Source organism: Arachis duranensis, unplaced genomic scaffold (genome assembly GCF_000817695.3).
Source record: "Arachis duranensis cultivar V14167 unplaced genomic scaffold, aradu.V14167.gnm2.J7QH unplaced_Scaffold_62914, whole genome shotgun sequence".
Taxonomy (NCBI): Eukaryota; Viridiplantae; Streptophyta; class Magnoliopsida; order Fabales; family Fabaceae; genus Arachis; species Arachis duranensis.
In genome coordinates, this window is record NW_026264997.1 from 21,482 (window position 1) to 33,437 (window position 11,956).

Genomic DNA, 11,956 nt, shown 5'->3' on the forward strand with positions numbered 1-11,956 from the left:
TAGAAAAGGTATAATAAAGTTAATACTGTTTATGATGACACTAAAAAAATTATTTTTAAATTAACAAATTTCTATATTCTTAATAGACAACGAATGTTTGATTAGAAAATTTTATTTAAAAATATAAAATTTATACTATCTAATTAGGAAATTCTATTTAAAAATTTAAAATTTGAATTTCTAATACTAATTTCTAATTAAGTAAGTTCTTAACCATTTCGATTTTTAAATTTAAATTTTTTTACTTGCCATATTTATAAATTTTTATTATTATCTTTTAGATTATTTCTCCACAATAAAAGTACTTTTATCTTTTTCTCTCTTTTTAAATATTTTTTTCTAAATTTACGATATTTATAAGGTTATTAATTTTTAGATTATATTTAATTTTATTATTTTTATCGATAAATAATAGGATTGATACTATTTATGACAAAACTAATAAAAATTATTTGTAAATTAACAAATTTCTATATTCTTAATAAACAACAAACGTTTAATTAAGAAAGTTTATTTAAAAATTTTTAAATAAACTAGCTAATTAGGAAACTCTATTTAAAAATTTGAAATTTAAAATTCTAATACTAATTCCTAATTAAGTGACTTCTTAACCGTTTTCATTTTTAAATTTAAATTTTTTTATTTGTCACATTTATAAATTTTCTCTGTTTACTTCGTTTATTATTATCTCAGCACAATAATAGAGGTACTTTCATATTTTTCTCTCTTTTTACTTATAAGTTATTCATTTTCAATCTCTTTATTTAAGGAAATGAAAAAAAAATATTTTAACTGTAAGTTGAATTTATTGATCGTGAGATTAAACTTATATTTATTTGAAAAAAGATACTTTTGAAAAAAAATATATATTATTTTCCATAAAATATGTTTACGTAACTGAATAAATGAGAATAAAAAGGAAATTAAAGCAACCAATGAAAATAAAACCTATGCAATTTTACATAGACATAAGAAGACACTAATTTCATATTCAGCATTTTAGAGAAACACAAAATACATGTTTTTAATGGGTGTTTGTGTATGACTATGTCTTTCATCATTTTTGTCTCATTATTCAAGCACCATACATGTACTCCTGTGTACTCCCGTGTCTATGTTTTGATCAATATGTATACCAAAAACAAACGCCGCCATGTGTGTACTCCTGTGTACTTTATTTTTTTTAATAATATAAAAAATTGATAATAAAAATGTATTAGGTATAATGTATATATATTTTTAATTAGTTAAAAAATTATTTATTTGGTATTTTTAGGTATATATTGAAAGATGCAAGAAGTCCAAAGAGAAGCAAGATTGAAGAGAAAAATGATATTAAAAGACAAAGAAAATACAAAGCGGACCACAATTCAAGGTAGACTTCATACAAAAAATAACTAACATGTCATGAGTATTTTGGCCGAATGAAAGCCCATAAAATACAATATTTTCTATATATTATTTAGCTATTGACAAGTAATAAATTATTAATTTACATTGTTTTTGTAATATGTTACTAAATTTGTTTATGAAAAAATTATAGGAAATTCGAGTGATGGTTCCAATGATGTGCATTTTCAATCGGTGTTGTCGAACATTACAAATGGACTCAATACAGGTTGATTTTTGGATGATTTTTTTTGGAACTTACTTATGTGAATGTACATGCATTTTATGTATTTTGATATTCCTACTATTTATTCAATTATAAACTTTAACATAAAATATGTTCAAAAAACTAATATCTCGAGTTATCTTATTAGATAATAACCCAACACCATATCGATCAAGGTCTCCAACTACTAATCTACACTCTGTAGGTGAAAAGGAACGATGTTCCAATATTAGTGATATTAGTAATTCAGGTATCACATGCAAAGCATATGATAGCCCATGTCATCAGACAAGTCAAAAACAGTTTCAACAAACATCAAACAATATCCACCAGTTGCAAAGTCAGCGTATGTTAATATATGCTTTTATTACTTAAAGACCAAACATTTAACTTTTCAATTGGTCTATTAAAAACAATGTTTGATATATGCTAAATAATTATTATAGATTCATTGGAGTACTCAAATCGAATTAGATTGCAAAGGGATGCAAGACTGAATAGAAAGACTATGCTACTTCAAAAGAGACATGGTAAGATAAGCATGATAGATTGTAATTATCACAAAGCTAAAATTCTACTTCTTTTATCTTTAATACTACTTTCATAATATATATTCATAACTCAGCTGATTCAAACATTTAATATATATATTCATTTTTCTTTTTTTTTATAATATAAAGTGCTTGATTTACTATCTCTAATGATTACAGGAGCAAGTACATCTAATTCAAATTTAGATACTAAAGAATTAGAAGAAGTGTGCATAGCTGAAAAAGAAAGACACCTGAGACAAAGAAAAACATTCTTGAAGGAATTGGCTATAAATCTTTCAAAAATTTTTGAAGAAGTTGAGGATATTACTGAAAACACGACTATATTAGATGATTCTGTGCAAATTGAATACCCAGCCATATTCGATGTTGCTGAGAATACAGGTAATCTAAGAAGTAGCAATATCAGCAGTTTATTATTTACTATTGTTATGCTTCTTATAAACAAAAAATTATCGTTTAGTGTTCAAGTTTTTAAAATTCAAACTAAGATATGGTTATATATTATAATTTTTGTATTTGAACATTGATATATTGTAATTCTTATTGTTTGATTAGTGTGCATATAAAACTAATTTTTTTGTCGGCATTGCGACGCCATGATGTGGTATGAGGAGAGATCAGAAAAGTCTAAAACAGGATCCAATATTGAGTTCTCAATATGTTGTATGCGAGGGAAGGTACAACTGCCGTTTTTGCAACGTCTACCTCAACTCTTGCAAGGTTTAATATCTGGAGCAGACCAGAGAAGCAAACACTTTAAGGATAATATAAGAACTTATAATAGCATGTTTTGCTTCACGTCCCTCGGAGGTAAAATAGAGACCTCCATCAATGATAGGACAGGTCCTCCCCAGTTCATTGTGAGTGGACAAAACTACCACAGAATTGGAAGCTTGGTGCCAATTGAGGGACAAAGACCAAAATTTGTGCAGTTATATATTTATGATACAGAAAATGAGGTCTCAAATAGGATAGAGATTTTCAGGTTTGTATCATGCATTCCAAACTGATTAAAAATTTATTTAGGTAGTTCGTACTTTGATTTTGGTTAATTATGAATACTAATATTTTCAATTGATGTTTTATACAGTTCAAGAACAAACAACAACAACATTGACCAGTCCTTAGTTCTAGATCTCAAGGACATGATCGATCAACATAATGTTCTTGCTCACACATTTAGGATAGTGAGAAACTACCTGAATCAAGGAGATATCGCAAATATAAGACTACGGTTGTACCGAAAAAGATCAAAGGATGCAAGAGTCTACAATTTACCATCTTCTAACGAGGTCGCAGCTCTAATAGTAGGAGATTTTGATTCTGGAGATGCAGGGCGTGATATTATAGTTCAATTAAATTTTGGACATCTGCAAAGGATTCATGAGACACACACCGCATTTATTCCTCTTCAGTACCCTATGATGTTTCCTTACGGTGAAGATGACTACCAAGAAGACATTCCTTTGCGAGAATCTCATAGGGCTGATGAAAATAGAAAGAGACAGCGTGTGAGTTTAAGGGAGTTCATAGCATTTAGAATACAAGAGAGAAAGGTCGAGTATGCAACCATTGTCAATGGTGGAAGATTATTTCAGCAGTTCTTGGTTGATTGCTTTTCTATGATTGAAGCACAAAGGTTGACCTACTACCAAAACAACCAAACCAAGGTGAGGAGTGATATATACAAAGGGATTCAAGATGCAGTTGTTAGGGGTGAGACACGTGCTTCTAAAGCAGGTAAGCGTATCATCCTACCTGCGTCCTTCACTGGTGGCATGAGATACATGTTTAATAATTGTCAAGATGCTATGGCAATTTGTAAGAAATATGGATATCCAGACCTCTTCATCACAATGACATGTAACTCAAGTTGGCAAGAGATTGGCAGGGTTAACAATCCAAGGAACTTAAAGGTTGAAGACCGGCTGGATATATTGTGTAGAGTATTCAAAATTAAGCTTGACATGATAATCTCGGATCTTAAGCAAGGAATTCCATTTGGAGTGCTAGATGCAGGTATTGCTCATCATCCAACCTTATTTTTAGAGAAATATTCCTTTAGATTGTTATAAAATAAATGGCAAAATATTTTCTTACTTAACGTATTGTTGATTTTTTATTATCACCCTTAATTTATCAAAGCACATACATAAAATAGATAGTTTAAATATAACATATAACTTTTTTTTTGTCTTTTTGGTATAAGGGATGTATACGGTGGAATTCCAAAAAAGAGGTCTACCACATGCTCACATTCTTTTGTGGTTAAGTGGAGACCATAAGATAACAACGACAACTCAAATTGATCAGTTAATATCTTCAGAGTTGCCAGATCCTGCTTAGCATCCAAAATTGTTTAGAGCTGTATCTACATATATGATTCATGGACCATGTGGTAGAGCATTCTCAAAATCTTCCTGCATGAAAGATGGGTACTGCACCAAATATTATCCCAAGACATTCAGTAAAACCACAGTTATCGATGATAGTGGATACCCATCATATAGAAGACGAGACACAAGGGTGGTTACTGAGAAGAAAGGAGTCCATATGGATAATAGGAATGTGGTTCCATACAATGCATATCTACTGATGTCTTATCAAGTGCATGTTAATGTAGAGTACTGCAACAAGTCGAATGCTATCAAATATTTGTTCAAGTATGTGAATAAAGGTTCAGACAGGGTAGCAGTTGGAGTTACAAAGGAAGCTTCCAGTGGAGAGGATGCTCAGGTTATTGATGAGATCAAACAATTCTATGATTGCAGATATTTGTCTGCATGTGAGGCTGTGTGGAGAACCTTAGCGTATGATATTCATCAAAGGTGGCCTTTGGTGATGAGATTAACCTTTCATTTGCCTGGAGAGCAAAATATCATCTTTAAAGATGATGACGATCTTGAAGAAATCGTGGAAGAAGAGGAAGGAAAATGTACAATGTTCTTAGCATGGATGGAGGCCAATAAAAAATTTGAAGCAGGTCAAACTTTGACGTATGCTGAATTTCCAAATCAATTTGTTTATGATAGAGAATCAAGGGTATGGCATCCACGCAAAAGAGGGTATTCTATCGGGAGGTTAAATTATGTTCCACCGGGTACAGGTGATATTTATTATATGAGAATTTTGTTAGCTGTTCAGAGAGGTTGCACAACATATAAGTCTATTAGGACAGTTAATGGAATTACATATTCTAGCTTCTAAGATGCTTGCTATTCCATGGGACTACTGTGCGATGATAGGGAATTCATTGCAGCTATTAATGAGGTAGCTGAACTTGCATCTGGTCATTAATTGAGAAAATTATTTGCGATGCTACTGATATCTAATAGCATTAGCAACCCAGAGCGTGTTTGGAATGCAACTTGGACATTATTGGCTGATGGAATACTATATGAGAGGAGAAAAGCTTTGAAAAACCAAGGTATTTTACTATGTCTTTTTTTTATATCAAGATTGTATTCTCTTATTATCTTTATTTTTATTAAGAATATTAATAGTTTTATTTTAGAATTACTTATTAAATATTTCATAAAACCACTATGTGCTTTTTCTAGGACTAAGCATGACTGATGACGAATTGAAAAACCTTTGCCTTATTGAGATTGAGAAGATACTCAACAGCAATGCGAGATCTTTAAGAGACTATCAATCAATGCCATATCCTGAGATGTCTCATGTTCGCCTTTTTCAAAATAAGCTAATAGAGGAGGAGTTAGCATATGACACAAATGAGTTGACTCATACAAACTTATATACAGAACAAAAGATGACTCATGAGCAAAGGTTAGTATTTGATGAGATACTCAATGCTGTTGTTACAGACTCTGGTGGTTTTTACTTCGTTTATGGGCATGGTGGGTGTGGTAAGACATTTATTTGGAATGGACTTTCTTATGCTATTCGGTCTAGAGGAAAAATTGTTTTAAATGTCGCATCCAGTGGAATTGCTTTTTTACTCCTACCTGGTGGCAGAACGGCTCATTCTAGATTTTCAATACCCATTACAATTACTGATGAATCTACTTGCAACATCAAGCATGACAGTTTGAAGGCTGAGCTGCTCATCCAAAGTAGCTTAATAATTTGGGATGAAGCTCCAATGCTCAATAAAATGTGCTTTGAAGCACTTGATAGGACGCTCAGGGATCTTATGTCAGTTACCGATCAACATAAGACACATCAACCATTTGGTGGTAAGGTTGTTGTTCTAGGAGGTGATTTCAGACAGATACTTCCGGTGATTCCGAAAGGAAGTAGACACGATATATTGGCATCTGCTATTAACTCATCCCATTTGTGGTCATTTTGTAAGGTTCTGAAACTGCATACGAATATGAGGCTTCTAATGTCTTCTTTGGATCAAGATGAAGGTGAAATGAAGAGATTTGCTAATTGGATACTTGATGTTGGAAATGGAAATATTGGCTCTATTGTTGGTGATGAATCAGAAGTTGAAATTCCAAATGATCTATTGATTACAACTACTGATGACCCTCTCTCTCATTTGGTAGACTTTTCATATCCAAATTTGTTGCAAAACATGTCAGATTACAGGTATTTTCAGAGTATGGCAATTCTTGCACCCACGCTTGAGAGTGTCGAGAAGGTAAACGATTTTGTCTTGACAATCTTTCCAGGGATGAAAAAGGAGTATTTGAGCTCTGACACAACATGTTAAGCTGATGAGAATGAAGATGTACAACAAGAGTGGTTCACACCAGAGTTCCTAAATGACATCAAATGTTCGGGACTACCCAATCACAAGTTGACTTTGAAGCCAGGAGTCGCTGTAATGCTACTGCGAAACATAGACCAGACTTCAGGTTTATGCAACGGGACAAGATTAATAGTTAACAAACTTGGAGTGGCCTCAAGGTTCTAATTTTGGATGAAGACGGCAATCCAAAGTCATCAACAACAAATGTCGTGTTCAAAGAGGTTTTTAATAATATTTAGGTAAGAATAATATTATTTTTATTTTAATAGCATGTTATAATTTATACTTTTGTACAGATATTTACTATAGATATAACTAATTTATCTATAACTCTTTTTTCAGATTTGAAATGAAATGTGTAATAAGGAGCACAACATCCTATGCCAATTCCTTTTCTAATGAAGTTAGTAAGATACTAGGTTATCGATCGATAAATTTTTATTAGCTTTTTATACAAAATTTAGTGTAAATTTAACATGCTATTATTACAGTTATATATGTTCTTATTTTTTTCATGTCTCCCTCCTTATGGTTTAAGAATATTATAAACTTCAAACTCTTCTATTTATATTTTACTTTAAATAAAGATAAAACAACATATTTAACACGTTTATTATATAACGACGATGATAGTGTTATACTAAATTTAAAAAAATATATGGTTATAAAATATTATTTTTAATTTAACTTATCAAATTTAAATATAAGCCCATGCATCGCACGAGTTTAACACTAGTTTATAAATATAAATCTAAAAATTTCTAGTGACAACACCTAAGCAAATAAACTCCCAGACTCAACGTATAAGCGCCACATCAGCATATATTACTATAAAGATAAAGATTCGTCGGAATTTTGAGTCCCTAGAACCTAACTCTGCTATGATACCATGTTACCATGGTACAAAGAGTTTAGGAAAAAAACGAAGAATTATTTAGAGAAGTATTATTTTTATTATTCATATATTTCATCTGTGATTACAAGGTTCTTACCAATATATAGACCAAGAGTACGCTAAGAGTACGCTCGTTATGGAATAATATTCTAATAAATTACATTGATTTTTTTCTAATCCTCTTTGATATTTTTCTGATTTTGTTCCCAAATTACGATATTCTAATATTATTATCCTTAAAATTTTGTATTTTTTCGTTGAGTATATATTTTTTGTAATTTTTTTGTTAATAACTAATAATAATTTTAAAAAATCACAAAAAATATATACTTAAAAAAAATTACCAAAGTTTAAGAATAATAATATCTCATTTTTTTAATTATGCTTGTAAAAAGTCACATTTTTTGAAAATATATATTTACTGTTGGGTATTGTTGTTGTATTTTTAAATTATTTAAAGACATTTTTATCAATAATAAAATTCGGATGTATTTTTGTCAGCATCTAAATACGTTTCTTGGTAGTTAACCCATTTTAAAAATTAGAAATAGGTTTAAATTTTGTTTTAAAATATTGGAGAGATAATAATGTGCAGAATAACAAATCTGCGCATATGTTTTAGGTTGTTTTTTATTTTATATTTTTGTAAAGAACTGGCTGTAAAATAGATTTTTTATGAATAATTTGTCGTATTGATATTATTATTATTATTATTATAAATAGATAATATGATAGGTGAAATTTTGTAAAAGATTTTGATTTAAATTAACATTAGTGGACGTATCGACCCCTGTGACCGGTTGCCAACAGGTTGCCTGGATGACGTGTCAGGTGGAGGCTGAGTTGTCAAATGTAGGTGCCACGTGTCACTAGAAGTTGTTGCAGGGACTAAAAACCCCCTCCCTGCCCAAATTGTTCTCAGCCCTACCGGCAACACCTTCCACCCACCACCCCTCCCCAGCACTCCTCCACCACTGCCACCGCCGCCACCACTATAACCGCCTCACAACCTTCGCAACTCATGCGAGTCCTCCACCTCTTATTCTTTCTCCACAACCTCCCAAAACTTCACCCAGTGGAGGTTTTCTCTCCCGACAACACCTTCCACCACCACCACCACTACTCCTCCGCCACAACAACCACCACCAATGCCACATCAATAAAGCCAACTTCTTCAGCCATTAGAGCCAACCTTGCTGCTATTGCAATGACTCTCCATGGCCTCTTCTACTGTGCAGCCACCATAACAGATTGCTCAATGAGTTTCCTTCATCATAAAAAATTGTTAACTCCCTAATCTTTTTCAATGCACCTTCATTATCATAAATTTCTTTCATTGCATAAACCAACCACTTCAATTTTTCTAAAACACCATCCCTACTCAAACAAGGCATAGTCCACTCCACAACCTCCTTCACAAAACCAACGTTGAAAAACAAGAACTCAGTAATAGGCAGCAATGAAAGAACATGAAAGGCAAGTGTATTCCATTTAACTCTACTTTCCCTGTTGTTAGAATATAGAACCTCCATTAACCTATTCTCCTTTATAAACTCCTCAAACTTTTCATCATCCCTCTTTAAATGGCCCCACATTTGAGCAGCATGAATTTCCAATGATGCAAGAGTTGAACCAATATTACTCTAACAAAAAAATATTGTTGGGAAGGTTGTGAGGTGGTGGTAGTGAGTTGAAGCTCGGAGAGGTGAAAGAGTTCTTCGAGATTGTTGGGAAGTAGAAGCGGTGGTGGCATTGGTGGTGGTTGTTGTAGCGGAGGAGTAGTGGTGGTGGTGGTGGAAGGTGTTGTCGGGAGAGAGAACCTCCATTAGGTGAAGCTTTGGGAGGTTGTGGAGGAAGAAGAAGAGGTGGAGGACTCGCATGAGTTGCGAAGGTTGTGAGGCGGTTGTAGTAGTGGTGGCGGTGGCGGTAGTGGAGGAGTGCTGGGGAGGGGTGGTGAGTGGAGGGTGTTGCCGGTGGAGCTGAGAAAAGTTTGGGCAAGGAGGGAGTTTTTAGTCCCTGCAACAACTTCTAGTAACACGTGGCACCTACATTTGACAACTCAACCTCCACCTGACACGTCATCCAGGTAACCTGTTGGCAACCGGTCACAGGGGTTGATACGTCCACTAATGTTGATGGTTGAGGACCTGGTTGAGGTTTCTGGATAATAAAGGTGCGACATGTCCCAATTTAAAATGCTCAGGGCCGGAAAGGGTATTTACCCTTTTTTTTCCCGGTATTTGACAAAACAAAGTTAGGAAAAAACTAATATTCTATGGGAACGTATTTAAGCCAAAGATTTTATATATATACTTTTTGTAGCAACATATTAAACTTTAGATATTATATTATTATATTATTAACATTTAATTAGTAAAGATAATATATATTTAAAAACTTGTTTACTTTGCCATGAATGAATTAAAATTAAACTCAAATAATGATAATGATAACTTTAAAAGATTTCATCTATCTTTTAATAACAAATTTCAAACTTTGGTCTTTATATCACATTAATTTTGAAATATTATATTTTTATCTTATCTTTTAATCACGCAACAGAAACCTACCCTAATTTACACAATCATATTATTGTTATAAAAGAAACAATGCTTTGAAACTGACTAAACCTTCTTACTTTTATCTATCTATATAAGAAATTTTTTGGGTGTACTTATTGCGAGTCTAGCCAATTGACATAGCTTGAGGCTGACATACACGTATCATGGGAGAGGTAGTTGATCAATGGGCAAACATTCATCCAGATATGTTGGACGAATTCGCAAATCGGTTCCATTTATATGATGACTATCTTCAACTTCGATTGGTTTGTAAGCAGTGGAACTTCAAACTTCCGAAGATCCTCAATGGCAACAAAGCTCCATGGCTGCTGTTACCTATTGGCAGCGGTGCTGCTACTAACGAAGCTTTCAAGGTTGATACTCACAAAGAAATTCTTGAAGAGAAGGGGATTTACCATCTCACACTTCCCGAATTACAATACCAACTTATCCGTGGTTCTTGTTATGGATGGTTAATAATTGTATCCATGTACGAAGGCACCATAAGAATGTTAAATCCAATGACAAAAGTTTTCTTGGATCTTCCTCCAATCTCAGATCTGCCGGATGTAATTCATAACGGAGATCAATGTAGTTTTTACTTTCGTGGACACAACATGATCACCGAGGAAACTATCCTTGCAAATAAATTTCTAATTTGGAAGGTTATTATAAATTCTGCTCCCGATGACATTAATTTTATGGCGGTGGCTTTATATGGATCTTCTAGATTGGCCTTTTACAAGCCAAGTAATAAGAGATGGCTGAAATTACCAACAAGGCCTCGTCCATATTTTCAAGATGTCATATTTTTTCAACAGTGGATATTTGCAATAGAACATGATGGGAAGCTATACAGATTTGATACAACGACAAAAGCAGGTCCCAGGGCAGCAATTTTTAAACCCTCAACTCCCTTTGATACTGTTACTACAAAAGACATTAATCAAAAATATCTGATTGTGACTGCTGATGGAAGTTTATTGATGGTGGTAAGACATCTTATTAATTTGATTTGTGAGGAAGAGGAACGTTCCTACAAGACTACCAAATTCGATATTTATGAATTGAAGGAAAATAATTCAAATGCATGGTCAAGGATTAGTAGTTTGGGAAATTATATACTGGTAATTGGATTTAATGCTTCTGTTCAAATGTTCGCTGGCAATCTTTTAAATTCCAAAGGAAATCAAATCTACTTTACAGATAGCTTGGTTCAAGAGCAATCATTAGTAGAGAATTATTATCATAACATTGGCATCTTCAATTTAGAAGATGGAAGTTGCCAAGAAGTGTTATCAGATGTTAACTTTTTTTGTCCTCCTGTTTGGATACTCCCTTGACTTTGTTTTTCTTTTCTGATCTTAGACTCTTATCTTTTGCTTTTACAAAGTATTGTGTTTAGATCATTTTGCAGACTCTTCATCATTGAATCTTTTAATTTATTCTTTGGTCAAGGCATGTTTATGCCTTTCTTTAAAATTACGAGTATACAAGCTTGTGTGATATACAAAGTTAACTTATGTATAACAATATATAAAATTAATACAAAGAGTTCATTATGACTTTGGTTTCTAATTTTTTTAGACTATATTTATCCTTGAACAA

The 11,956-nt window shown here is 32.6% G+C and overlaps 2 protein-coding genes across 2 annotated transcripts; both read left to right on the forward strand.

The window, feature by feature from the left end:
* The first annotated feature begins 4,548 nt into the window (after window positions 1–4,548).
* Window positions 4,549–9,084, forward strand: LOC107472354 (uncharacterized). The gene is made up of 5 exons (XM_016091878.1): window positions 4,549–5,275; window positions 5,370–5,439; window positions 5,505–5,596; window positions 5,730–6,781; window positions 8,710–9,084. Exons 1-5 carry the CDS (start codon window positions 4,549–4,551, stop codon window positions 9,082–9,084), a joined length of 2,316 nt encoding a protein of 771 aa, XP_015947364.1.
* Window positions 9,085–10,512: 1,428 nt separating this feature from the next.
* On the forward strand, window positions 10,513–11,691 carry LOC107472355 (uncharacterized). The gene has a single exon (XM_016091879.1). It carries the CDS (start codon window positions 10,513–10,515, stop codon window positions 11,689–11,691), a length of 1,179 nt encoding a protein of 392 aa, XP_015947365.1.
* Window positions 11,692–11,956: the final 265 nt, after the last annotated feature.